We start from the raw sequence: 26,488 nt of genomic DNA on the forward strand, positions 1-26,488 counted from the left end.
CCTAAAATGCTAACTCGCTTCCGGGTTTTGCCTACAAAAACGCGTCATCCCTGGGGCACTCTATAGCTGCCCTGATTGCTGCCTCGCGCTAGGAAATAAATTAATTACTGTTATAAATACAAAACGTCACTAAAACCTATAATTTTCACAATCATTTTTAATGTTAAAATATATTTGTCAGGGACAAAATCCAAAAATGAATTCTTATGGGGGGTCCCTAATGACTTATGGAGGGTCCGGGACCCCCCCAGACCCCACTCATTTCAAACCCTGCTTATAATGGCACACAAATCACATTTTGCAGAAAAGATAATAATGCTGATCAATGTTAAGAGAAGAAATGAAACACCATTTATTGTTAAATCAACTATATGCAGATCAGTTTAGTCTGTATTTAGATACATCACTGTCATGTTTTGTGTAAGCTTTTCTCTGTTTTTGCTCAACGATTGCACGAATCACTTTCTTCAAATTTTCTTTATTGTTTGCAATGTTCTTTCCAGCTACGTCCATAAGATCAGTGATCATCTCAGCACTGTAAGAACCTTGAAAAGTCTTATATTTGCTCCTCCAGTCCTCAATTTTATCTGATGGAACAATAACATTTAAATCAGAACACAGTTGATGTTTCAGTTTTATTCAGGACATTGTAAGATTTTAACTTGCCTCCACAGTTGACCACATTAAAGAGAGGGATGTGGATCACAGTTGGAACATTTTGGCCTTTGAACACATAGAAGTCTTTCGGTTTCTCTAAATCCTCACTGGGTATGTTGACCTCAGGGAAAGGGATGTTTTGTTCCCTGCACATCTCAGCAGCTTTCTTAACTGTCTGTAGAGAAAAAGTATTGCAGCATCACTGCAAAAAGTGGAAGTAATGTGTCAGCCTAGAAACTGCCACTGAGATAAATGGGAATGCTAAAGGATAGATCTCTCCATGTATTAGATTTTCATATATACCATGTAAAGATGGTTAAATGTAAACATATTTAAATGGTTTTCAGCAAGATTCTTCAAAAAAAATCTCCTTTTGTGAAGGGTTTGGAACAACACGAGGGTGAGTAAATTATGACTGAATTTCCATTTATTGGGGAATTATTTCTTTAAAGGAATGCTCCACTTTTTTTAAAAAATAGGCTCATTTTCCAACTCCCCTAGAGTTAAACAGTTGAGTTTTACCATTTTCGAATCCATTCAGCTGATCTCCGGGTCTGGCGGTACCACTTTTAGCATAGCTTAGCTAGTCGTACCATGGGTGCAGCAGGCGCAATGATATTATGCAGCGTCTCTCACAAATGTCTCCATGGTTGCACGGCACGCTCCCTGTGCAAGCAGGGGGTCACAGGCTCTGCGTAATATCATTGCGCCTGCTGCACTCATGCTACGGCAGCAAAGTTCCTTGATTATTACGCCAGAATGAGAGTATAGTACCTAGCCATATCGGTTTAGAAAATCACAACTTTTTATTTTCATTTTCTTAGTACACAATGTAACTACAGAAGAGTCAAGTTTTAAATTGGAAAAATATTGAAACCTCTTTGGTCATTTTTGAGCGAGATGCTATTGGTCTCATCAGATTCAATGATTATGCCTGGCTATGCTAAAAGTGGTACGGCCAGACCTGGAGATCGGCTGAATGGATTCGAAAATGGTAAAACTCAACTGTTTAACTCTAGGGGAGTTGGAAAATGAGCCTATTTTCAAAAAAAGTGGCATGTTCCTTTAAAGTGCCCTAGAATTTAAAATTGAATTTACCTCGGCATGGTTAAATAATTAGAGTTCTGTACATGGAAATGACATACAGTGAGTCTCAAACACCATTTTTTTCTCCTCCTTATGTAAATTTGATTTATGCAAATACATCTGAAAAACAGGCAAATCTCAACATAACACCGACTGTTACGCAACAGTCAGGGTCATTAATATGCACACCCCCAATATTTCCATATACAGCCCATGTTCAAGGCATTAGACAAGCCAGTATTAAGTCTGGAGCAGCACAGCCGAATTAACAGACTTTATGCAGGTGAGCAAGCAAGGACAATAGCAAAAATGACAAATGGAGCAATAATAACTGACACGATCCATGATATCATGATATTTTTAGTGATATTTGTAAATTGTCTTTCTAAATGTTTCGTTAGCATGTTGCTAATGTACTGTTAAATGTGGTTAAAGTTACCATTGTTTCTTACTGTATTCACAGAGATCAGAGTCATGTCATTATTTTCATTTTTAAACACTTGCAGTCTGTATAATTCATAATAAACGCATCTTCATTCTTTATAAATCTCTCCAACGGTGTGTAATGTTAGCGTTAGCCCCGTTAACCACATCATATTATCAAACTCATTCAGAATCAGATGTAGAGCTTGGGAGCATTTAAAGGGGACACGCACAGAATCAGCACATTTTTAATTAAGCTTCACAGAAACTTCACTGAAAGTTCACAGACACATTCTGGGGACACCTTAGACTTATATTACATCTTGTGAAATAGGGTTCTAGGGCACCTTTAAATGAGCTTACAGTATATGAGAGTATGTGTGCATTATTAAATTAGAGAGAATTATATTTAATACCATGAAAGGATCACCATCACTGAAATCCAGGGAAATGATGAGGTCAACTTTTCTATCTTTTCTCAGCACTGAGAAGTAGGGTGAGTTGAGCAACAGTCCAGCATCTATAAAGTCCCTCGTCTCACTTTCCAGTAGAGCGATGGGCACGGGTTCATCTGACAGTATTTGAGTGAGAGATCACAGTGTGAAATGAGTCACATTGAGTCACATTTATTATTATTTACATTGAAGTGCAAGTTATAAGCAAGTCTCTTCTCACCTGTCATGATGTGGAGAAAGTCATATTTCCTGCCCCAAATCCACATAGCCATGCTTCTAATAATGCTCAAGCAAAGATCTGTACAACAAATACATTCTTCAAAATAAAGTTTCTTCAGTGGTTCTTGAGTTCCCTAATTACTGATGTTTCATTAGGTTCTTCAGATAAGTGTTTTGTTTTTGTCTTAGCTTTAAAGAACTAGTACATAGCTGATTTTCTAAAGAACTAGCAACATCTTCATGTCTGATGATTCCTTTACTGATGAACATTGCAAAGCATAAAGAAAGGAAATATGTGTTAAAATGCCCAAGTGAGTGTTTGTGTAAGTGTTCTGTGAAGAACATCAAAGGTTCTGTAAGAAATTATAGTCTTCCTCGACCCAGATTCGTCCACCACCACCACCGAAGACTATTTTTGACCCTGGAAAAACCCTGAAAATCCTTATGCTAATGCAATGAAATTGACAAGTAGCCATAATCAATATAAAAATATGACAAGGAAAACAAAAATGTTTACTAAGAAGAGAACAAATGCAGGTTTTTCTCCTCATATCTTACTAAAATGTATTCTCAAGAAAAATTATACCTCTCTAGGGTCCTAGTATATGAGAAAGTTTGGGCATTAGGAATCATACTGGTTCAAACTAGAAGATCAGTTATTAATCTGGCTTAAAATCTAGGCTATGTATCAGTTCAACCTACCAAATGGCCAGAATTTGAACCAAACACTCAAATTGTTGGATACATCCATGGTGTAACGCTCCATATACAGTTTTGCAGCTTCTTTATCAGTGAGATTCAGTTCTCCCACTGGAAAAATCAGCTGACCTTCACCTCCAGCGAGATCTGTATAAAATATGAGAACATTACTGAGTTCTTCTTATCTAACAACATATAGTTACATTTTGTGTAACTACAAACATAATTTACAAACAATTTTTTTGTTGGCCAAAACAGTGGTTTTGTGAAAAAGGCTACTTTCTGTTTGACCAATCAAAATATGGAATGTCACCACTGATTCAGGAAGTGGAGCAAGTGCTGAGCAAACGCAGTGAAAATTAACTGTATCCAGATTAATCCGCTTCATCTCATGTTTGTTGGCAGCACCCTGAGCTTACTAATGTAATATAGTGTGTGTGCATATAAAAAACATACTTATTTGCATTTGAATTATCATCAGTAAACTTATTAAAAGAAATCCTGGGGTCTGCAGAGTGAATTTCCTCAACTTGATGTTTTTACAAAGTTCTGTCTGCAGGGGTTCAAATCAACAAATCAATTTATTGCTTCAATTAAAACCTCAATCACAGTTTTGATATTTTTGCATTTGCCATTTCTGCTGTTGCATGAATTTTTGTTTTGTGTAATATTTTTCAGTAAATGTAATACATTTTAAACAGTTATGATGTGAAATAGGGCAAATTTGAATTGAAATAGTATTTCATATTTCAAAAGGTAAAAGGTAATAAAAGGTATTCTTCTTAAATCAGTGTCAATAAACAAAATCTCAAGAAAACATGCACTGTGAAAATCTGACAGTACAACCACTGACCAGATTGTACATCTGTCCCTAGTAGACTTATTTTCACTGGCATCAATATTAAATATATTTGTTGGGCAATAACAGTGGAAATGTTCAATGTTTGTTTGTATCTCTTCAAAAATAGATTATTAAAAATGGAACCACAAGAAATACATAATTTCAAGCACACTATAATAAAAGGTTTACCAGTCAGCGTTGTTCTGATGGATTCATCAAGAGCAGAAGGATCTTTGCCATCCAAAACATAGAGATTCATGTCCACAAGGTCCAAGAGCACCTGGCAAAACTTGTCTGCAGGTGGAGAGTCTGGATCTTCTCAAGAAAACACACATTGAACAAACATGAACACAATGAAAAATGTTTTTATCAAATATTTTACTACATGTAATCAATAAATAACAAGCAACAAGAAATGCATTACCTTTCCCCGTTTCCTGAAGCATTTTTTTTATTTGAGTAAACAAACGTTGAAAGAAATCTGAAGAGAAAAAAAACAGAATTCATATGACAATGACTTTTGTGGATATTTCAGCTAACAGTTTGCTTCGTATGTTGTTTAACGGCATTAAGTTAAACTTACCTCATGTTCTCAATTCATGCATTAAATGCATGTCCTTAAAAGAGAGCATGCAGTTTACTAACGTAGGCCTACTTTGACTTCTCATGTAATGTCAAAGGTAAGACCCATTTCAGATGCAGCCAAAATTACTACAACAGTGGCTGCAGAATTAATATATTTTAATTGTTTGAACAAAATTATTGCTAGGGACAGTTCAGTAGTGACTGGATATTGGTAGGGACATGTCCTGTAGTGTCCCTTTTAAATTCAGTGCCCTTGAATGAATTGAACAGTTTTAGGCAGAACTGAATCTTTAGAACAAATGCAACTGCACCTTTTATCTTTTGCCAGATGAATTTCACAATCTCTTCTCCATCAGCTAAAGCGCTGCCACACAGAGCTTCAGAAAACACACAATATCAACAAACAGGACGTTTAAAATAAAAGGAACAAAACCCTAACATTTTTTTAAAATAAATAATATACTGTATATATGTACACTACCGTTCAAAAGATTGGGGTCAGTAAGATTTTTTTAATGTTTTAAAAGAAGTATCTTCTGCTCACCAAGCCTGCATTTATTTGAATTAAAAATACAAACAAAAACAGTAATATTGTGAAATATTATTCCAATTTAAAACAGCTGTTTTCTATGTCAATATACAGTAAAGTGTAATTTATTCCTGTGATCAAAGCTGAATTTTCAGCATCATTACTCCAGTCTTCAATGTCCCATGATCAGGGGCGTAGTTTGCGGGGGGATGGGGGGGAGGTAACCCCCCCAATATTCAAATCCATCAGTTACAACCCCCCCAATATTTCAACATGAAAATCACAGTAGATCTATACTAACATATGTATAATTCATTTATTTTGTAACAATCATTTTATTTCTAATCGAATATGAGTTTGTCATAATAAATTAGTCAAAAAATACCCCCCTTCCATTGAACCGATTGGTAACGCCCAACCAATGCGCGTCGCACTTTCACCACAACAACGCAAGTGGTGCTGTACTGTTTGAATGGAGAGCACGGGTAGCACCAAAAAATGAAGAGAACCGTTGCCCAGCCAACTATATTAAACTTCTGTTCAAAGAGGGACGTTAAAAAGAATAAAGCATGTACTGAGAAGGAGGTGTGAAAACATTGTAATAGCTAATTACACTCCACATATATTTTAACTAGCTAATCCATTGCAATTTAGCCATAACTATCAGTGCAACTGTAACCAGTTCCTAAAACAGCCGTCTGTTTTGTTACTTCATTTTTCAATAGTATCTTATCAATGACAAAAGTATTCACATCGGTGTTTGTTTTCTTCCTTATTTAATCTGATTTTGAAAGAATTGGCTTGAATGAACGATTTAAGTAGCTCACTCATTAAAACGTCGAATCACTGCCACCTACTGGCGTTTTAAAATTTTAACATAATTTCTTTCTTTTTAGAATCACTCCATTATGTTAGAATTTGATGCATGGTTATAGATAAATTCCATAAAGTTATGATAGATAGATAGATAGATAGATAGATAGATAGATAGATAGATAGATAGATAGATAGATAGATAGATAGATAGATAGATAGATAGAGAAGAAATAAATTATCCAAAAGGCAGCATACCAATGCTCAACCCCCCCAATGCTGAAACCAAATCTACGCCCTTGCCCATGATCCTTCAGAAATCATTCTAATATTATGATTTGATGCTCAAGAAACATTTATGATTATTATCAATGTTGAAAACAGTTATTTACATTTTTATTTCATGATGCTATGATGAATAGAAAGTTCAAAAGAACAGCATTTGTCTGAAATCGAAATCTTTTGTAACATTAAACACTACCGTTCAAAAGTTTGGGGTCAGTAAGAATTTTAATTTTATTTTTGGGGGATAGAAATAAAATTAATCAATACTTTTATTCATCAAGGATGAGTTAAACTGATCAAAAGTTACAGTAAAGACAATTATAATGTTAAAATAGAAAATATTCTATTTTAAATAAATGCTGTTCTTTTGAACTTTCTATTCATCGAAGAATTTTGAATAAAAATTGTACACAACTGTTTTCAACATTGATAATAATAATAATGAATGTTTCTTGAGCATCAAATCATCATATTAGATTGATTTCTGAAGGATCATGTGACACTGAAGACTGGAGTAATGATGCTGAAAATTCAGCTTTGATCACAGGGATAAATTACACTTGACTATATTGACTGAAAACAGCTGTTTTAAATTGGAATAATATTTCACAATATTACTGTTTTTGTTTGTCGTCGTAAGTAAAACTCCGTATCGGCTGAGCTACCGAGCAAGCTTGGTTGCGGCCAAAAAAAGTGAAATGCGTAGAGCTGGAAAGTCCAAAGTACATTCGTTAAGAAGCGTTTTGAAGTCGCGACATGATATTGCGCGAGGAGACGTCAAAACGAGGCTTTACGAATCCATAATCCGACCCCGGCCGTCGTCGAAACCGTGTGTGAAAACAAGCCAAAGCACTCATTGACGTTTTACCGGCCTCTAGCGTTCGTTTCTGTTGGAAACTGCAGCCAGACGTACGCGCCGGTACGTAATTTTGTGTCTCGCGAAAACGTGCCCACGGGTACGTCTCTCCCATGAGACCAGGTTGAAACGATCAAATGTTTTTGTCATTGAATAATACAGATCTGTAAATTGATTTGTTGTACATTAACCAGTGGCGTAGCAAGTCAGCCCTGGGCCCATATGCAAAAAATTTTTTATGGGCCCCCCTTCGCGGACTTTAATATGAATAAGATATCATCACTAACATGCAGACAAAAATGTAAAAAAAAAACCAAAACAAAAAAAAATAAATTTCTAAAACAATGCACTACAGTAGGCCTACTATGCGCTCCTCCATCATTTTGACTTTGCGGATCTATTTCAAAAATGTAGAAAAACGGCTTTTTAACACAGTCTACGCTTGAATTCGACCGATTCGACTTTGGAATTTCAGAATGATCATAGCATCATTTCAGATGCGATGAGTCCGAAGATTATTCCAGTTATGAATGAATTATTTTTTAATGCATGATTTATTCCTAATAAATTTACTAGAAGTTTCTTCTCTAAATTTGTTTCCATCACGTTTTATGTGCATTTTATTTCGTTGAATATAAAGTAGGCCTATCCACCCCAGCAAGAGTACGAGTTACATTTATTCACATCTTGTGCAGTATCTTAAAATGTGCAGACATCACATCGTCAGTCAGGGTTTTTTTTCAGAAAACCAATGAGACTCATTTAAAATTCTGTACTACTGACATTACTGCATGCGTAAGTTTCAGAAACCCACTTAAAAATGACAGAAATGCGAATACCGGTCAAATAGATCATTGCTAAGACATGGCATGGACCATTTTATGGTCCATTTATTCAGATTCTTAATGATTTTCAGTACATTTAACATAGATAGGCTATAGTAAGTTATTGACAACATTATTTCTATTATACTTCATCTTTTCTGAACATATGTACACAGGTTCTCTCTCGCTCACAGATGCGCGTGCGAGCCTTTGAAAGTATTTGGCTGCAGAAAGAATCGTTTGGCGATCTAGTGGACTTTTGTTTTCAAGCACTCATTTCACTCTTGCATGGGCTGTTTTCAGTACACACACTGTCCGTGCCATCACAAAAATTGGGCTTGGGAGTGTGGACGTCCGCGAACCCTCCTGATGACGAAAATTTTGCGATGCGAACAAGCGGCAACCTCTCCCTTTCTCTCGTGAAGCCAATACGGAAGTAACTTAAACTGCGATTCATCGACTGGCCGCTAGGGACAGGCTCCAAAAGAGAGCAGAATCTCATAGAGTCCCATGTTAAATTGGCCAAGTTTATAGCAGAAAAAAACAAGTTTACAAGTTGGTTCAAATTGTGGTTTTGGTCTATACTGCTATTTTTGCCCTTCATGACAACTCTGAGGGGGTGAATTTTTTTATAACTTATCCGTTTAAATTATATTAAGCCTTAAAGTTCTGCATAATTAAGGGCGTGGTCACTTGAGTGACAGGTAGATTGCGCTGCTGTCTGTGAGCTGTCACTTTACCTCAGCTGCCGCTGAATTTGGCATCTCAGCCGTTTTTTTTCTCGATTATTTTATACAATTATAAAATATGGCTTGCTGCATAATATTCGAGACTGATATGTGTCTGTGTAGATGTGCATGCATGCGGTTGAAACAGAACACACGTTGTTGGATCGTGGCATTGGCTGAAAGTTTTGGTTGTGAGATTTAATACAATGACAATACCAGGAGGATATCAAAATCCGACAGCACTGCTTGGATATTATAACTAAAACTGCTGCACTATTTTGAAAAAAATATACTTTGGACACAGGCTCATTTGTTTGTTAGATACGATCGTATACAGTTTTACAACATAAAGGCTGTTCAGATTGCATCCTTTCTTGAAGAACGATGACAGAGAGCAGATCATTCAGAAGAAATGTGACATGTTTTTTTGTTTTGCAATGGACACTCATATTTTACCCAAGTGCCACAGATTGGATTCATCTCGCGATCTCAATTTCATTATAAAGGTATGAAGTCCCATTTGATTTTCCATGTTGTTATTTGCACACCCAACACTACTGGTGTTGGAGGATCTATATCTTAAAAAAACACCGTAGCTTGACAGTAAACCTTTAGAACGTTCTGATGATAAAACTTATCTTCATTAATATTTTATCTAAGATAGATAGATAGCTCCTTTGCCTGCTAACATGGTCACGTCAAGCTAGACGGGCGTGGTTTCAGCAACCAGTCATATCAGCTCAAACCACCTCCCCGCCTCTTTGCCCATTTTCAGTTATCCGGGAGTGACGTGCAGCGCAGCTAAGATGGCCGCGGCCTCATTTACGCGTCAAAACTGCTGTTCAGAACTCTATGGGTGACGTCACGGACGCTACGTCCATATTTTTTTACAGTCTATGGATGCGAACGGTGCGCGGACGCCGAAGTATACTTTGGGGTTAAGCCTGTAATAGCGGGCCCCTAATCCGCCCGGGCCCATATGCACGTGCATACCTTGCATGCCCAGAAGCTACGCCACTGACATTAACGGTTTTTACGTTCCATTTCACACCATTTCTTGAGTGCAGGCAAGACAGGACAGAGAATTTCTGGAGCAATATCTAGCGTAGCGTCAGTTCTGGCAGGTCACGTCAGTCAAGCTCGCATCACCTGACTCCCAGGGGACTCCCCGCCCCTTTTCAGTGCTGTGCTCGTTGTCTTTTGACTTCCGGCTTGTATTTCCACAGCAATCTTATGTATTTATGAATGAACTGCTCATTTTAAAATTTGTTAAGACACCCGCTTTAAACATTACAATGCTCATGATAACTTTTGTTAACTCTACAACACGTAAATCCACTTCACCAGCTAATTATTCTTCAACAGCGATGCCATAGAAATATACAGGGCTACCGCGAAAACGGAAGTTCAAAGACAATATTCTAAAGATGGCGGCGCGCATGTTTCTCTGGAAAATAAGGTCTATAGGAATACGACGCCTATCATAGCATCCATATATAAGCTCCTCAGTAATGCATCGACGTCACTTTCCCGCCGGAACGCACTCCCTCAGCTGGACTGAGTGGTAAAAAAATGCAAAAAAATTATGCAGAATATCAGATGGTAAATATGTAATTGATGAGCTGTCAACACAATATATAACAATACAATATATACAGTATGATTTTATCGCATAATCCAACATTTTGACACAAAATGATAACTGCAAATCCATGTTTCTCTGCCTGGAGTCCAGTTGTTTCTGTGAATTGCAGTGATCCATTTGCTTGTTTTTTCTGTAGCTTTTGGCAGTCTGTAAAAATATACCTCAGATTTTGTGTCAAAGTTGTTTGTACAGTCAATCGCAAAGCTCTTTCCCGTTTTGGATGTGTTTTGTATTTTTCGCGGCATTGCTGAAAAACGATGCATGGATTAACAAGAGGATGATATGCTTTCAGAATGGTCCTAATGTTATTGTTTACATTTCAGTTTTGACTTAGAAATGAGTAACTCCTACAGACCTGATCACCAGATTAATACATCACAAAAACTATTGATCTATTAATTTGTTACCTTGCAGGTACAGCATGTCAATTTCAGGCTCCTTCTTCATCATAGAGCCTTTTTTAAACTGACTGCCAAAGTTGGATACTCCCAAAAATGCTCCAATGAGGGAATAACCTGCTTCATGTGGAGTGAACTCGAACCAGGGGTCTGCAGACAGAAACATCTCCATATAGCAGCTGACACAAGCACATTAACTGTCTGTCTCTTTCTTTCACACAAACACACAGACCTGCTTCCTTTTTCTGTTTGCTTTGTTTGTCGATCATTGTGTAGATGGGAAACGGGTCTTTACTCTGCTGGTTCCACTGCTCTGTGAGTGTGTGTTCATCGATCTAAAAGAGAATGCATTTCTTGTATGTATTGTATTGAGAAGACCTTAGAACAGTTTCTTCAATCACAAATTATATTAAGAAACTTACTCAAGTTATCTTTTATCAAGAAAAGTATTTAAAGTTAACGCACTAACTGTAAAATAAGAACTGTAAAAAAAATAATAAAAAAAAAAAAAGTATTTTTTTTTTTTTTAAATCTCATTTGGGAACATCTCTTATAAAATGTCCATATGTTCCTGCAAGAACTCTAAAGACTGTCAACAGTTCCTCCAGTGACCTCATCATAAAGAAAAAGGATTTGAGACACTTGAAATATACTGAAGTTCCTTGAGTTCATAAAAGGAAATTGGGGGTTCTGTCTCCAAGAAAATGCTACTATGGAGGACTTTATAAAGAGCTTTTTACTGAGAACATGTTGAGTCAGTTTCACAAAGAATTAGTGCCATCTAAATAGTAAAGCAGTAAAGGGGAGATTTTTCTTGTAATTACTTAAAAATTACTTAATATAGTATTTTAGTGTATTACTGTTGTACTTTTACATTTAATTTGCTTTGATCAGCGACCTAGAATTGCACAATCTAAAATGTATAATCTTATATTATTTATGTTATTTTACATATTTATATTTATTTGAAATGACAAAACTTTGTTTATTTCCAGGTTAAAATTAGATTATGAATCCTACATTTTTTTGCATGTATATTTCCTTTACTAAAGTATGGCAGGTTGGTAGTACTTTGTAATTTGAACAATGTTACAATATTCATAATATTCATAATATTTTTTATTACAATCTATTAAAAATATTCAACACAACTTTGACCTGAATGTGACCACCTCATAAATCATGTAAAGCCGGGGACACACCTAACGATTAGCTGAAACATTCTAAGACTGAACTGAACACACATACCGATTGTTTCCTTCGACTGGAGCCGATTTATATACTTACACATGGAATTTGAACACCGACTGTAATCGCAGACTGAACGCAACTGGCTCTGACTGGACGCGTTTGAGCGCGATAAGTCATAAGTATCAATTTACATTCATAATCGGCCTTACAATCGTTAAGTGTGTGCGTGGCTTAAGTCTGTGTTATGAAGAGTTACAGACCTCTTTCACATATGTCGTGACGACCATCGCTGCCCAGAAGTCAGTCAAGCTGAAGTGGTCTTTCTCATTGTAATATTTCTTCAGTTTGGCAAATGCATCTGTCCAGCTGACTTTAGGGCCGCTGAGTCTCTGGATGATCTTGTCTTTCACAGTCTCTAGTTTGGTAGACCAGTCTGCTTCCTGATATAAGGAGGCCATGCACCTACAGAGAACACACTGCTCTCATTTTTGACATTCACCCCATCTTTGTGTGTGTGTGTGTGTGTGTGTGTGTGTGTGTGTGTGTGTGTATACAGGTTTATACAGGTTTACATTTACATTACAAATGGATTAAACCATTATGTCTATGGAGAATCCCAAGGATGGTGAACCAGACATTAGGTATGCATGATATTGGATTTTTGCAGATATCCAATATGCCGATATTTTTCAATTAATTTTGGCCGATAGTTGATGCCGATATAGATTTATTTTTTCCCTTTGTTTGGAAACAACACCAAGTCTCTCCTGAGCAATAATTATAAATGCATTATTTTTGAGGTCTCCTTACCAAAATGTTACTTGTTAAAGATAAATAAATGTTAATACAATATATTGTGATGTTTTGCACTTTCCCAGGAGAAACAGACAGAAGACGAGAATCCAGTTTGAAAGCACCCAGCGGGCTGTGGTTTATTTCCTGAACGTTTACAAACTAAAACGTGGGTATCAGGAGGTGTCTTTAACTTCCCCAAAAATAACAAAACGCAGAAAGAGCTTGACTCACGTTTCTTCCGCTTGACTAACGTTCAACTCACTTCTTCTTTACTCCCCGCGCACTGTGTTTGCCCCTCCCTCTTAACTCTTTCCCTCCCGGACACCTCCTTCCAACAGCAGGTGAATCAAGTAAAACACATTTATAACAGAGAATAAACAGTGTCATCGCCACACTGCCCCCTTCTGCCTTTTCGGACTGTAGACCCATACCAGCTCTCCAGCATTAAAATCACATCCTGTACAATGATGGTCATATGCCCGTTTTTGGCAAACACCCGCCTACAAAGCCTGACGACGAACAAACTCATGGGCTGACTGCAGCCGGTCTTGTAGCTGATGGACATACTCCAATCCGGGCAGGGCTCTTGGTGCATCTGGAGGTTGACCCATCAACAAGGAAGATGAGGAGAGCTGGCGTACATCCAGTGGTCTCCTGCACTGCACTCCGACTTGCAAGCAGCACCATTGGCAACTGAAGATCCCAGTCTTTTTGATCTTGGCTCACACACAGGGCCAGCTGGGTGGCCAGTGTTCGATTGTACCTCTCTACTAACCCATCACTCTGGGGGTGTAGGGGAGTCATCCTTGTCTTTCGGATGCCCAACTGCCGGCAGAACTCGGAGAACACATGTGACTCAAAGTTCCTCCCCTGATCCGTATGCACCTCAGTGGGAACCCCAAAGTGAGCAAACATACCTTCCAGCAGGACATTCGCCACTGTCACTGCCTCCTGGTTAGGAACAGCATAGGCCTCTGGCCATTTTGTAAAGTAGTCCATGGTGACCACCACAAACTGATTTCCTCGAGGGGTCTGTGGAAACGGTCCTAGTACATCCACGGCCATGCGATCCATGGGACAGCCTTCCAGGCGTTGTTGTAGTGGGGCATGGGACTGGCCGGTTGGCCCTTTTTTAGCAATGTGCAGGCATCACAACGATGACAGACGACATGCAGGCCTCCTTCCAGCTTCCACCCAGTTGATGACTACCTGGAGCTCGGGGTCCTTGCGCTGTTCAGTGGCCCATGCTACATTTGAATCAGGCAGAACTGCACTACAAGACGCCTCCATCCCCATCTCTGGGGTCTTGTCAGCCGGACCCTGCTTCACATATCCAACCAGTCGCTGACATCGTGGGCATGATGCCATACATGTGGGTCTTGACAACCCGTCCGCATTCTGGTGACTCCCCCCCTTGCGATGCTGAATGGTGAATTGAAACTCCTGCAGGCGTTCTATCCATCGTGCCACCTGTCCCTCTGGCTCTCGGAAAGACAACAGCCAACGTAGAGAAGCATGATCTGTTCGTATCACAAAATGAAGACCGCAGAGGTGATGCTTGAAATGGCGGACTGCCTCCACCATGGCTACAAGTTCACGTCGGGTCACACAGTAATTACGTTCTGCCCTGTTGAAGGCTCGACTGTATTAGGCAATGACCCTCTCTCCCTTTTCCCCCTCCTGGGAAAGAACTGCACCCAGACCAACGTTGCTGGCGTCTGTGTCCAGGATGAATGGTAATCTAGGGTCTGGGGCGGCCAAGACTGGCGCATGACACAAAGCCTCCTTCAGGCTTTCAAAAGCCTGCTGCTGTTCTTGCCCCCACTGGAACTGCTGTGATTTCTTTGTTAACTTATGGAGGGGAGCGGCAACAGTTGCAAACTCAGGGACGAATTTCTGATAATATGACGCTAGTCCTAGGAAAGCCCACAACTGCCTAAGGTTGTATGGGACTGGCCATTCGCGAACAGCTGCCGTCTTCTGATCATCATTGCCACCCCTGCAGCGCTCACATAGTGGCCCAAGAAGGTCACAGCTTTCTGCATCAGCCAATACCCGCTACGTAGATCTAGTGAAGAAAACCGCCTGGACCCAGCGATCCGGTCCAGTGACTCATCAGCCCGCGGAAGTGAGTAAGAGTCCTTGAATAGTCACCTCATTTAGGCGTCTGAAGTCAATGCAGAAACGCCAGCCACCATTCTTCTTAGGGACCAATACAACTGGTGAGGCCCACAGGTTTTCCGATGGTTCTATAATTCCTGAAGCCTTCATCTCTTCTAGGCAGTGATCTGCAGCCGACTGCCTTATGGGAGGTAAGACACATCACTGGCTGTGTCCCTCCACCAAGATTTCTGCCTCACAGTGGCCCATCACCGTTGCTTTCTCACCCATGACAGTCACCAAGGGAAATTGAGCAGTCTGTAATGTCCCCATAGTGGTGAGACAAAGCCTGGTGCAGCGTATGCACACTACTATACACCTGACTTCCTTGGTCATCTAGCAGCACCTGTTGCGCATCGTCATCTAAAGCCACTGCGAGCTGGCCCACTTTCTCGGATTCGTCCCAGCCATTAGCCTCGGCCACCAGCTCAAACTTCTTCCGGCATGCTTCGTAAGAAGAATGACCATAATAGTGCCCCAATTTCAGAGAGCTACGGTTCAGGCGTGAATGTGACAGACTGTGATGGAAGTTTAGAAAAGGAGCAGCAAGTGGGTAAGGGTTCTTTGGCTGGGGACTCCAGGAGCCAGCGGTGAGAGGCCCCCTTTGTTGTGTGTTCTCAGGGGCAGGGTTTATTTAAATTTTTGGATTAGTGATGTCACTAACCCGGGAGGAAGTACGTTGTAGTCCCTACCAGCCATTTGTTGTAGTCCTTAAATAGAGAAATATCTCCCTTTGCATTGAACTTTGAGCGTCGTAACTTTGCAGATGTTGTTTATGATCAAACAGCAACATTACACACTAACTAAAGTTAAAAAAGTGAAATCATAATCAACCACCCCTTTAAAGGTGCCCTAGAACGCTTTTTCACAAGATGTAATATAAGTCTAAGGTGTCCCCTGAATGTATCTGTGAAGTTTCAGCTCAAACTACCCCATAGATTTTTTTTTTATTCATTTTTTTAACTGCCTATTTTGGGGCATCATTAAATATGCGCAGATTCAGCGTGCTTCCCCTTTAAATGCTCGCATTCCCTGCCCCCAAGCTCGCAACTCCATAATACATTGCATAAACAAAGTTCACACAGCTAATATAACCCTCAAAATGGATCTTTACAAAGTGTTCGTCATGCAGCATACCCGATTATGTAAGTATGGTATTTATTTGGATGTTTACATTTGATTCTGAATGAGTTTGATAGTATGCTCTGTGGCTAACGTGCTAAAGCTAACATTACACACTGTTGGAGAGATTTATAAAGAATGAAGTTGTGTTTATGAATTATACAGACTGCAAGTGTTTAATAATGAAAATAATGACATGACTCTGATCTCCGTGAATACAGTAAGAAACGATGGTAACTTTAACCACATTTAACAGTACATTAACAACATGGCAATGAAACATTTAGAAAGACAATTTACAAATACCACTAAAAATATCATGATATCATGGATCATGTCAGTTACTATTGCCCCATCTGCCATTTTTCGCTATTGTTCCTTGCTTGCTTACCTAGTCTGATGATTCAGCTGTGTACAGATCCAGACGTTAATACTGGCTTGTCTAATGCCTTGAACATGGGCTGACATATGCAAATATTGGGGGTGTACATATTAATGATCACGACTGTTGTGTAACAGTCGGTGTTATGTTGAGATTCGCCTGTTCTTCGGAGAGGTCTTTTAAACAAATGAGATTTACATAAGAAGGAGGAAACAATGGTGTTTGAGACTTACTGTATGTCATTTCCATGTACTGAACTCTTGTTATTTAACTATGCCAAGGTAGATTCAAATTTTCAATTCTAGGGCACCTTTAAGAATGACCACACTGCTGACGTGATCTTATCGCTAGCACTCCTTGCACACGTGAGTTATTGCAGGTGCATATCAACACGTTGTCATATCGGCAAGGCATATCGGCATACTTTTTCATATTGGCCAATGCTGATTATTATGTTTTAAGCATTTATCGTCGTTTCCGATGATGTGTCGATAATATCTTGGATTCCTACCAGACGTATGTATATGTGTTTATTTGTTGTTTCTCAGGGTTCATACCATGTTGATCCAGAGACTCCGCTCAGATAAAGGATGGAGTCCAGAAGTCCTACTTTATGGAGCTGAACCACAGATCCCAGCAAACCTACCATGGCTCTTTGTCCTCCTCCAGAACCCAGTAATGCAATGTTTGGTACATCATTCTGAAAAACACATGGTTTGATTTTACAAGCATTTGATGTTCTGCTGCTACAAAACCATTTTGTAGGTTATTTCAAGAATGTATAGTCAGACAGATATATGAAGTATAAGATGTTTTACCAGACTGCAGTGTATCCCAAGCTTCTGCAGGCATTGCTGAACAGTGTTCCTCCTTCTGATTCTAAACTCCTCCTCATTCTTATTCAGAGAGTGTTTGATTCTCACCTCACTGTTGGTGACAGACCATGAACATCATCACATACTGCTATTTAATATATTTGGATTTCATATATTGCTGATTTGAATATAATTTAATATAATGTTCATTTTGGACAGTTATTCCCTGAATGATCCATTTTGTTATAGATTTTTATTGTGTAAGTAATGCAGCAGTACTATGTAATGAAGTGCAATGCTTCAATAATTGCAGGAATCTGAGCAGGATTACCTTTCCTGGAGTTTGGATGCGCTCATCTATAAAACATTAGAGTTACAGTTTTTCTTATTTGTTTTGGTGCATGTTGGTTTTCCATGTTTTATGGGGACTTTCCATAAACATAATGATTTTTATACTTTATAAACGGTATATTCTATCCCCTACCGCTAAACCTACCCATCACAGAAAACCTTCTGCATTTTTACATTTTATAAAATTATCATTTTCCAGGACCACACACACACACACACACACACACACACACACACACACTTTGAAAATTGTGGTAATCATCTAAGATAAATTGCTTATAATTCATTACATTTGCTTATCCATAAGTTTGGTTAGAAATAAGTTCTATAGAAACTATGCCTATAGAATCAATATATAGAGAAATCTATAGGTGTACCAAATGGTCCATTGATAAACCAAAAAGTTCAGTTGGATTAAATAATAGACAAATGTATTAAACTAAACGAAAAGAGTTGCAATTCAAATGTTTGATAGTAATAGTATTATGAATGGCAGTAACTGTGAATGAAACATTTATATAGATGAAACATTATATAGATATAGATGAAACATTATATAGATGAAAAGTAATTTTGTGTATTGTACTAAATAAATTGAAAATATGTTGAAATGTTTGAAAAAAGCGCACTTTTGATGATCTGTTGTGATATTAGTACTAAGAGTTTTGAAAATGTACACCATACTTGTGAAAATAGTACCAAAGCAAATAAATAAAAAATAATGTAATTGTTTGGCACAATTTTCACAACCAAGTTCATAGATTTTTTTTATTTTATTTGCTTTGGTACTATTTTCACAAGTAAGATGTATATTTTCAAATGCCATCTGTCTCCCTTCTTCTGATGCATCTTTGATCAATCTGATGTTATACTGTACAGTCATTGACAGTTTTTTTCCCTTGTACTCTGTCCTGCTCTCTTTGCAAATTTCAAATCCCTCTGTATCTCTCTCTCTCTCTCTCTCTCTCTCTCTCTCTCTCTCACACACACACACACACACACACACACACACACATTTGTTTTTGTGAATTGTGGGGACATTCCATAGTGGTTTTTATACTGTACAAACCGTATTTTCTATCGCCCTACACTACCCCTATCCCTAAACCTAACCATCACAGAAAACTCTTCACACGTTTACTTTCTCACAAAAACTCAGTCTGTATGATTTATAAGCCTTTTGAAAAATGGGGACATGGGGTAATGTCCTCATAAGTCACCCTCTCCTTGTAATATCTATGTAATACCCATGTCATTATACAAATTTGTGTCCTGATGTGTCACAAAAATGCACGAACACACACATGTTGGATTTACATGTTTTATGGAGACTTTCCACAGACATAATGATTTTTATACTGTATAAACGGTATATTATATCCCCTACCGGTAAACATACCCGCCACAGAAAACTTTCTGCATTTTTACATTTTATAAAAATATCATTTTGAATGATTTATAAGCTGTTTTCCTCATGGGTACCAAAAAAACAAAACAAAAAAAAACAAACAAGGTCTAAAATTACTGGTGTTACCATCCTTGTTGGGACATTTGGTTCACAACACAGTGTTTACCAGGACCACACACACACACACACACACTTAGAAAATTGTGGTAATCATCTAAGATAAATTGAAAATTTTACAATTAAAAAATGTTGACAATTGAAAATATGCTAAAAGTTCTAAGAGTTCTAAGAGTTTTGAAAATGTACCAACTGCTTGTGAAAATTGCACCATAGCAATAAAAAAATAAATAATAATAATAATAAATAATAAAATTTTAGTCTTCAACACATTTCACAGCACCAAAATAGAAAAAAAAAAAAATACTACATGATTTTCTGTCTCCTACCTCAAGGCAGATCTTCTCCACTTCTGGAGTGACAACCTTCTCTGGGGTAAAGCCACCAGGTATTGACGTTGCTGCAGTGTGCTGGTGATCAAAGCCTGGATGAAATAAACTGTATTATCAGGCAGTCTGACTCGCATATTGATTCTGTTCCACTATTTATGCTGCCAAAATCACATGACATGAGTAGTCATTGTAATTGATGTGATCGCATGGAAAGGGGCTGAATGAATAGGCGTAGTTTCACTTTGGGGCTGTTCTGTAATATTCAATTCCTGTGAAAAACTCTTCCAATGGCAGTGGGTATACATGAATATTCATGATATTTCCCCTATTGTGGGCGTGTCCTTGAGAATTACAACTTGATTGATGGATTATTTCCAAAAGATAATTCAGTTTTGATGTTAAGCACTAACTGCAACAGATCACATTTTCAATGTTAGGCACAGTAAAATCAGTAGTGTAAAAATTGCAGTGTTAAAAGTTATTAATACCCAAAGAGTTGAATTAACAATCTACAGTGTTGAAGTACTCCTTTTAAGTGTTACAGGGTGCTACATGGTGTAATTTCATTTTTACACAAAATGCAAAAAAAAAAAAAAAAAAGCCGAAATGTCTTTACTCCACCCTTCGATGACTGCTGCCTCGCAAAACGCTGCTGTCGCCATTTTATTTTCATGCGACCAAGACGGTAAGTTTGATTGGCTTTCTCTTCCTACAATTAGATAGGAAATACATTCCTTTAAATATTTTTTGTCAAAATAAGTGGTGGTGAACACATTTTAGAAATTACTAACACTAAACGTGTTTTTTGTCAGGGTTAAGTATGCTCGTTAAAGAAAAGTTCATGAGATGCAGAGATGTACAGAATAATGTAAAACTTCTCATGCCGTTTTGATTTCCTGGATGAAGATGATTTTACATGTAAAATAAATTTGTTGGAATGTCCTTACAATTTGTTACATATAGTTTTAGCGTCTTTCATTTTGGCATTTCCGCCTCCAGTCACGCCGAGGCCTGGTTTTACGAGTCTGACACGGAGGCTGATGAGGAGGTCTGAACACATTTGAGTGTTTTTCTGCGCAGATGAGAGAATTCATCAAAAGGTAATTTTATACTTGTTTTTGAAAGCACTAAGTGTGGCATTATGTTGTGCCCATGCTTTGAACACTGTAAAAGTGGCACTGTTATATATTCACACATTATCAATTCTGTTTTTGTGACTCATACTCATCAACTACACCGTGTTTAAGAGTCTTGTCGTGCACAGTGCAAACAAGAAATGCAGTCTTTCTGCAGACTGAGGTGGGGAAGTGTAGAACATGAAATTGGTTTGCAGTTACCATGCAGGTTGCATTATCTGATGCAAAACTATGAAGTTAGAGCATTGCAATGCTTCCAGGTTCTACGTCAGAACGCTGGCTCAGTATTAGCTGGCTCCTGTGTCAGCATCAAATGCATGCATCATGCTGCTCATGTGACCAGAGCTGGCCAATACTGAGCCTGCATTTGGACATAAACACGGAATTTCGGCAATGTAAATAGCTTAGCAGAATGACAGGGGAGAGATGAATTTGTTGAATAAAGTCATTATTTTTGTTTTGTTTTTGTGCACAAAAAGTATTTTCGTCGCTTTATAATATTAAGGTTGAACCACTGTAGTCACGTTGACTATTTTAACGATGTTTTACTACTTTTCTGGATCTTGGTAATTACGTTGCTTTCAATGGAGGATAAAAAAAATATTTTGGATTTCATAAACGATTAAACTGTTTTACTGCCTCTAGTGTTCATTTCTGTTGGAAACTGCAGTGTACATATTGGTACAAAAATGTTGCCACAGGTATGTTTTTCCAGTGAGACTGTGTTGGCCGTTTTACCATTTTTAGGCAGGATGGTGATGTTCTCCGGCAGAATGCTTTGATTCAGAGAAAATTCAGTGAACTTGTCCAAGACAACTTGGCTCAGGTCGGGTGTTCGGCCTACAAAAAAAAAAAAAAAAGGGTAATTCAAATCAGTGCAAACTGCAGTAAATAATTTAATTAATTGAGCTAATGTTTTTTACAGTACACATTACAGGCTGAAATATAAGTAAGATTAGAAACAGCATTCATATTCCATTTACTTCCGTAACATGATGTTTCAGAGAGGAATAAGATGTTCAACAAGAAATATTTTACATTAAGGTTATATTGGTTAACATTAGTTAACATGAACTACACTCTAAAAAATGCTGGGTTAAAAACAACACAAGTTGGGTTGAAAATGGACAAACCCAGCGACTGGGTTGTTTTAACCCAGCGGTTGGGTTAAATGTTTGCCCAACCTGCTGGGTAGTTTTATTTAAACCAACTATTGTTTAAAAATTGCTATATGGCTAGCTTAAAATGAACCCAAAATAGTTGGGAAATTAAAAACCAGATGCAATTAGAGGCAACAATAATAGACAAAAGGTGAATGTTTATTAATAAGCTTTAATATTTTATTAATATAAATGTAATAGTTTAATAGTTTATTAATATAAATGTATTAATAAGCAATTTAATAAATGTTTATTGTTTAATAATTATTCATTGAACATTAATAAATGTTCATTTCCAACATACTTTGGGTTAATTTTAATTAAGCAATACAGTAATTTTTAAACAATAGTTGAGTTAAATAAAACTACCCAGCAGGTTGGGCAAACATTTAACCCTACCGCTGGGTTAAAACAACCCAATTGCTGGGTTTGTCCATTTTCAACCCAACTTGGGTTGTTTTTAACCCAGCATTTTTTAGAGTGTAACAATGAGAAATACTTCTAAAGCATTTATTAATCTTAGTTCATGTTAATTTCAATATTTACATTATTAAAATCAAGTTATACCTGTTAACTTGAGCTAAATGAACAAACAAAGAACAGTTTAACTAATGTTAACAAATAAAAAATAGGCCTGTAACAAATGTATTGCTCATTATTAATGCATTAAATAATGTTAACTTAATGGGACCTTATTTTAAAGTATTAACAGAAAGTTATTACAGTTGAACAAGTTATTACATTTTGACCAAATTGATGAAAGAATAACAAGAAAGTCTTTCATCAATTTGGTCAAAATGTAATAACATCGTAACTTTGTCCTATTCCTTTTTAACACAGACAATTTGCTCACTCAATAGATGTAATTGTACAGCTGCAGCTCATGTGCATGAAAGTTAAGGTTGGGTGACCTGAACTAGTTGATACAGGAAATAAGCAGCCTAATAAAGGCTGACTGGCATAAAGTATTCAGAATATTAAAAAAATAATAAACTTAAATGTATTTGAATCATTTTTTCAAAGGCTTTAAAGGTGCCATCGAATTGAAAATTGAATTTACCTCGGCATAGTTGAATAACAAGAGTTCAGTACATGGAAATGACATACGTACAGTGAGTCTCAAACTCCATTGTTTCCTCCTTCTTATATAAATCTCATTTGTTTAAAAGACCTCTGAAGAACAGGCGAATCTCAACATAACACCGACTGTTATGTAACATTCGGGATCATTAATATGTACGCCCCCAATATTTGCATATGCCAGCTCATGTTCAAGGCATTACACAAGGGCAGCCAGTATTAACGTCTGGATCTGTGCACAGCTGAATCATCAGACTAGGTAAGCAAGCAAGAACAACAGCGAAAAATGGCAGATGGAGCAATAATAACTGACATGATCCATGATTACTTGATATTTTTAGTGATATTTGTAAATTGTTTTTCTAAATGTTTCGTTAGCATGTTGCTAATGTACTGTTAAATGTGGTTAAAGTTACCATCGTTTCTTACTGTATTCACGGAGACAAGAGCCGTCGCTATTTTCATTATTAAACACTTGCTGTCTGTATAATTCATAAACAAAACTTCATTCTTTATAAATCTCTCTAACAGTGTGTAATGTTAGCTTTAGCCACGGAGCACTATCAAACTCATTCAGAATCAAATGTAAACATCCAAATAAATTCTATACTTATGCGATAAGACATGCTGCATGATGAACACTTTGTAAAGATCCATTTTGAGGGTTATATTAGCTGTGTGAACTTTGTTTATGCAGTGATAGAGTCGAGAGCTCAGGAGGGGGCGGAGAGCGCGTGATTTAAAGGGGCCGCAGCATGAATCGGCGCATTTCTAATTATGCCTCAAAATAGGCAGTTAAAAAATGAATTAAAAAAAATCTATGGGGTATTTTGAGCTGCAACTTCACAGACACATTCAGGGGACACCTTAGACTTATATTACATCTTGTAAAAAAACGTTCGATGGCACCTTTAAAATACAAAATAGTATTTTTAGTGTTTCAAATACACATGTACTATATCTGAAAAACTGCCCCACCCAGCTCAGGGTTAAGAGCAGCGTGAGAAGTCATGCAAAACAAAGCTGAACCAAACCACATGCAAACATTAAATTCACAGCCTGCTACAAATTCAAGTTAATTTTAAGGTGTGTTGATGCTGGAGCTGTTACCGTAGAGTTTGCTGAGCACTGTAGTGGAGCCGTTCTTGGTCTTGAGAGTGTGAATCAAAGCATATTCATCATACTTCACATCAACAAAAGTTATGTTGTAAGTCTCCCAGCCTGTGGAACAAACATTTTTCATTTGAGTCCAGTATAAACCACTATACTGTATTTCATGTCTAGGTGATCATATCTTCCTTACGTTCGCTGTGGAAGCTGAATATTCCAGGAAAATCAGACTTATTAACGAATTGGTTCATCCTCCAGCATGTTCCATCAGGACTGGAAAAACAAGTGAAATCTTGCATTATCTAACATGAGAAAGTTTCATTAATTCTTATTTTTAGTAATCAGTTTATCTTACTTGAGACTAGAATATGCCATCTCCAGATCTCCTTCATCAGTTGGAGTCAGCATGGCGACTCCCATCTTCAAGTTAGCCTTACAGTTGACAAACCACTCATCACTGGTGGCAATACCAATCAGGTACCATTTCCCAGCCATCTATATGAAGGACACACACATCAACATTTTCCAAAGGATATTCTGGTCTCTAAATATAGTTCATGCATCATTAAAAATCTGTGGGATACATATATAGGCTATATATATAGATTCCTCCTCTCATCAGCATCTTGCAGTCTTACCCTCTTGATGTTAAAGTCAGGCTGTGGCGTGACATCAGAACTAACGGCAAGGGCACAGAGCAAAACTCCCAGCAATCCCAGCATGGTGGTTGGCATGGCTACTGCAGAGGGAATCTTGGTCTGGGGTGAATTCTGAGTCTAACAACATGCTCTTATATAGCACAGCCCTATGTTACATAAATACACGCCCCTTACACACACACACACACCCACAACCACACATACACACACCAGAATGCACTTCAACATAATACTTAACCAGTGTTGGGAAGGTTACTTTGAAAATGTAATAGGTTACAGATTACTAGTTACCCTATTTAAAATAGTATCATTACCATTTCAATTACTTTATTAAAGTAATGTAACTGATTACATTTGATAATTTTTATAAACATTTCTAACGAATGCTTTCAACTGTTAATCATTTTCAAACATTTAAACCAGGCAGGTTAACCTAACAGTAGTACTCAACACTGATTACTGTCAGACTTTTAAAATCCTTCATCACTTACAATCATTTAATTTTAAAGCACAGCCACCACAAAATTATACTGTAGCAACTCTTTTTACTTTGAGATCGTTCTGAGGTTAAATACAGATTTAAAATCATAACAAGAAATTGTTTAATATCTAAGATACTGTTTTTGAAATCAAATCTTTGCATAGCTATGACAAGAAACACTGGAATCTAACAATGCTTTGGATAAACAGTTCATCTTAAAAAATAAAGCATATACATAAACTCAAATAGGAAATAAATATGTTATTGAATACACATGTCCTGTTCTGTGTCCTAAACTCCTGAAACATTGGTGTCTCATATTTTGGAGCAGTCAGTGCAATTTGGGAAAGAAATCAATTAAACAAATATTATTCAACATATCCTAGCTGTAGATGCAAAGTCCTAGTTTAACTTCATTAAACTGAACTCATCACAGAAGTCAGTCAAAAACAAAAAAAATTTAAACAAGTACGAGTTTAATCAAAACACAAAAATATACAAAAATCCTGTTGGTTCTTGTATCCAATGATATTACACTTGTTAGACCTTTATCTTGTGTTTCCTTAAACGTTTAAACATAAGTTGTATCCATAAATGACAGCAAAATGGTAAGAAAACCATTTCTCCTTTATTTCCCTGCCTGAACCTTTTCAATCTTGCATGACAACAAGTGGGCGTGGCTTTTGGATGGGTGGTGAGTGCTCGGCGCAAAGCGTCAACAAGCTCCTGAAAGAGATCCGGGGTGCTCATGCTCTTCTCAATATTATTAACTTGTCTTTTTCTCTAGGTCATGTCCCAAGACCATTCAAGCTAGCAGTTATTAAGCCCCTCATTAAGAAACCCTAATTGGATCCAAATGTATTGGCAAATTACAGACCCATTTCAAATCTTCCATTTATGTCTAAAATATTAGAAAAACTGGTGTCAGTCCAATCTAGTGTTTCTTGATCTCAGTGCTGCGTTCGACACTATAGATCATAAAATACTCCTAGATCGACTACAAAATTACACTGGTATTCAGGGACGGGCATTACGGCGGTTTAGGTCATATCTATCAGATGGTCACAATTTTGTCTATTTAAACGGGGAAAATCTAAGATAACGATAGTAAATCATGGAGTGCCGCAAGGATCAGTGTTAGGCCCT

General features: G+C 37.5%; 1 protein-coding gene across 2 annotated transcripts; it reads right to left on the bottom strand.

Moving 5' to 3' along the window:
- Positions 1–328: 328 nt before the first annotated feature.
- LOC125266336 (cytosolic phospholipase A2 gamma-like) lies at positions 329–24,977 on the bottom strand. Of its 2 annotated transcripts, XM_048186887.1 has the most exons (20): positions 24,841–24,976; positions 24,558–24,697; positions 24,396–24,475; positions 24,203–24,313; positions 21,591–21,692; positions 19,714–19,808; positions 17,840–17,865; positions 17,512–17,620; positions 17,251–17,393; positions 12,495–12,696; positions 11,276–11,378; positions 11,053–11,193; positions 5,277–5,342; positions 4,805–4,861; positions 4,570–4,695; positions 3,543–3,686; positions 2,842–2,919; positions 2,583–2,737; positions 667–832; positions 329–587 (listed from the first exon to the last, which is right to left on the bottom strand). In XM_048186887.1, exons 1-20 carry the CDS (start codon positions 24,934–24,936, stop codon positions 379–381), a joined length of 2,349 nt encoding a protein of 782 aa, XP_048042844.1. In that variant the 5' UTR covers positions 24,937–24,976; the 3' UTR covers positions 329–378. The 2 variants fall into 2 exon arrangements, with proteins under 2 accessions (XP_048042844.1, XP_048042845.1); XM_048186888.1 differs by lacking the exon at positions 329–587 and having other exon boundaries at positions 667–859; positions 24,841–24,977.
- Between the last annotated feature and the right edge of the window lie 1,511 nt (positions 24,978–26,488).

Source organism: Megalobrama amblycephala, linkage group LG4 (assembly GCF_018812025.1).
Source record: "Megalobrama amblycephala isolate DHTTF-2021 linkage group LG4, ASM1881202v1, whole genome shotgun sequence".
NCBI classification, from domain to species: Eukaryota; Metazoa; Chordata; class Actinopteri; order Cypriniformes; family Xenocyprididae; genus Megalobrama; species Megalobrama amblycephala.

What these genes read in the sequence shown, in the direction of transcription:
- LOC125266336 (XM_048186887.1), bottom strand. Translation starts at nt 24,936, where the DNA reads ATGCCAACCACCATGCTGGGATTGCTGGGAGTTTTGCTCTGTGCCCTT. An exon ending in GCATCCAAACTCCAGGAAAG is followed by an intron (nt 17,621 to 17,839) that starts GTAATCCTGCTC and finishes TGTCACCAACAG; the next exon opens with TGAGGTGAGAATCAAACACT. An exon ending in GTGATGGTGATCCTTTCATG is followed by an intron (nt 833 to 2,582) that starts GTATTAAATATA and finishes TTTTCTCTACAG; the next exon opens with ACAGTTAAGAAAGCTGCTGA.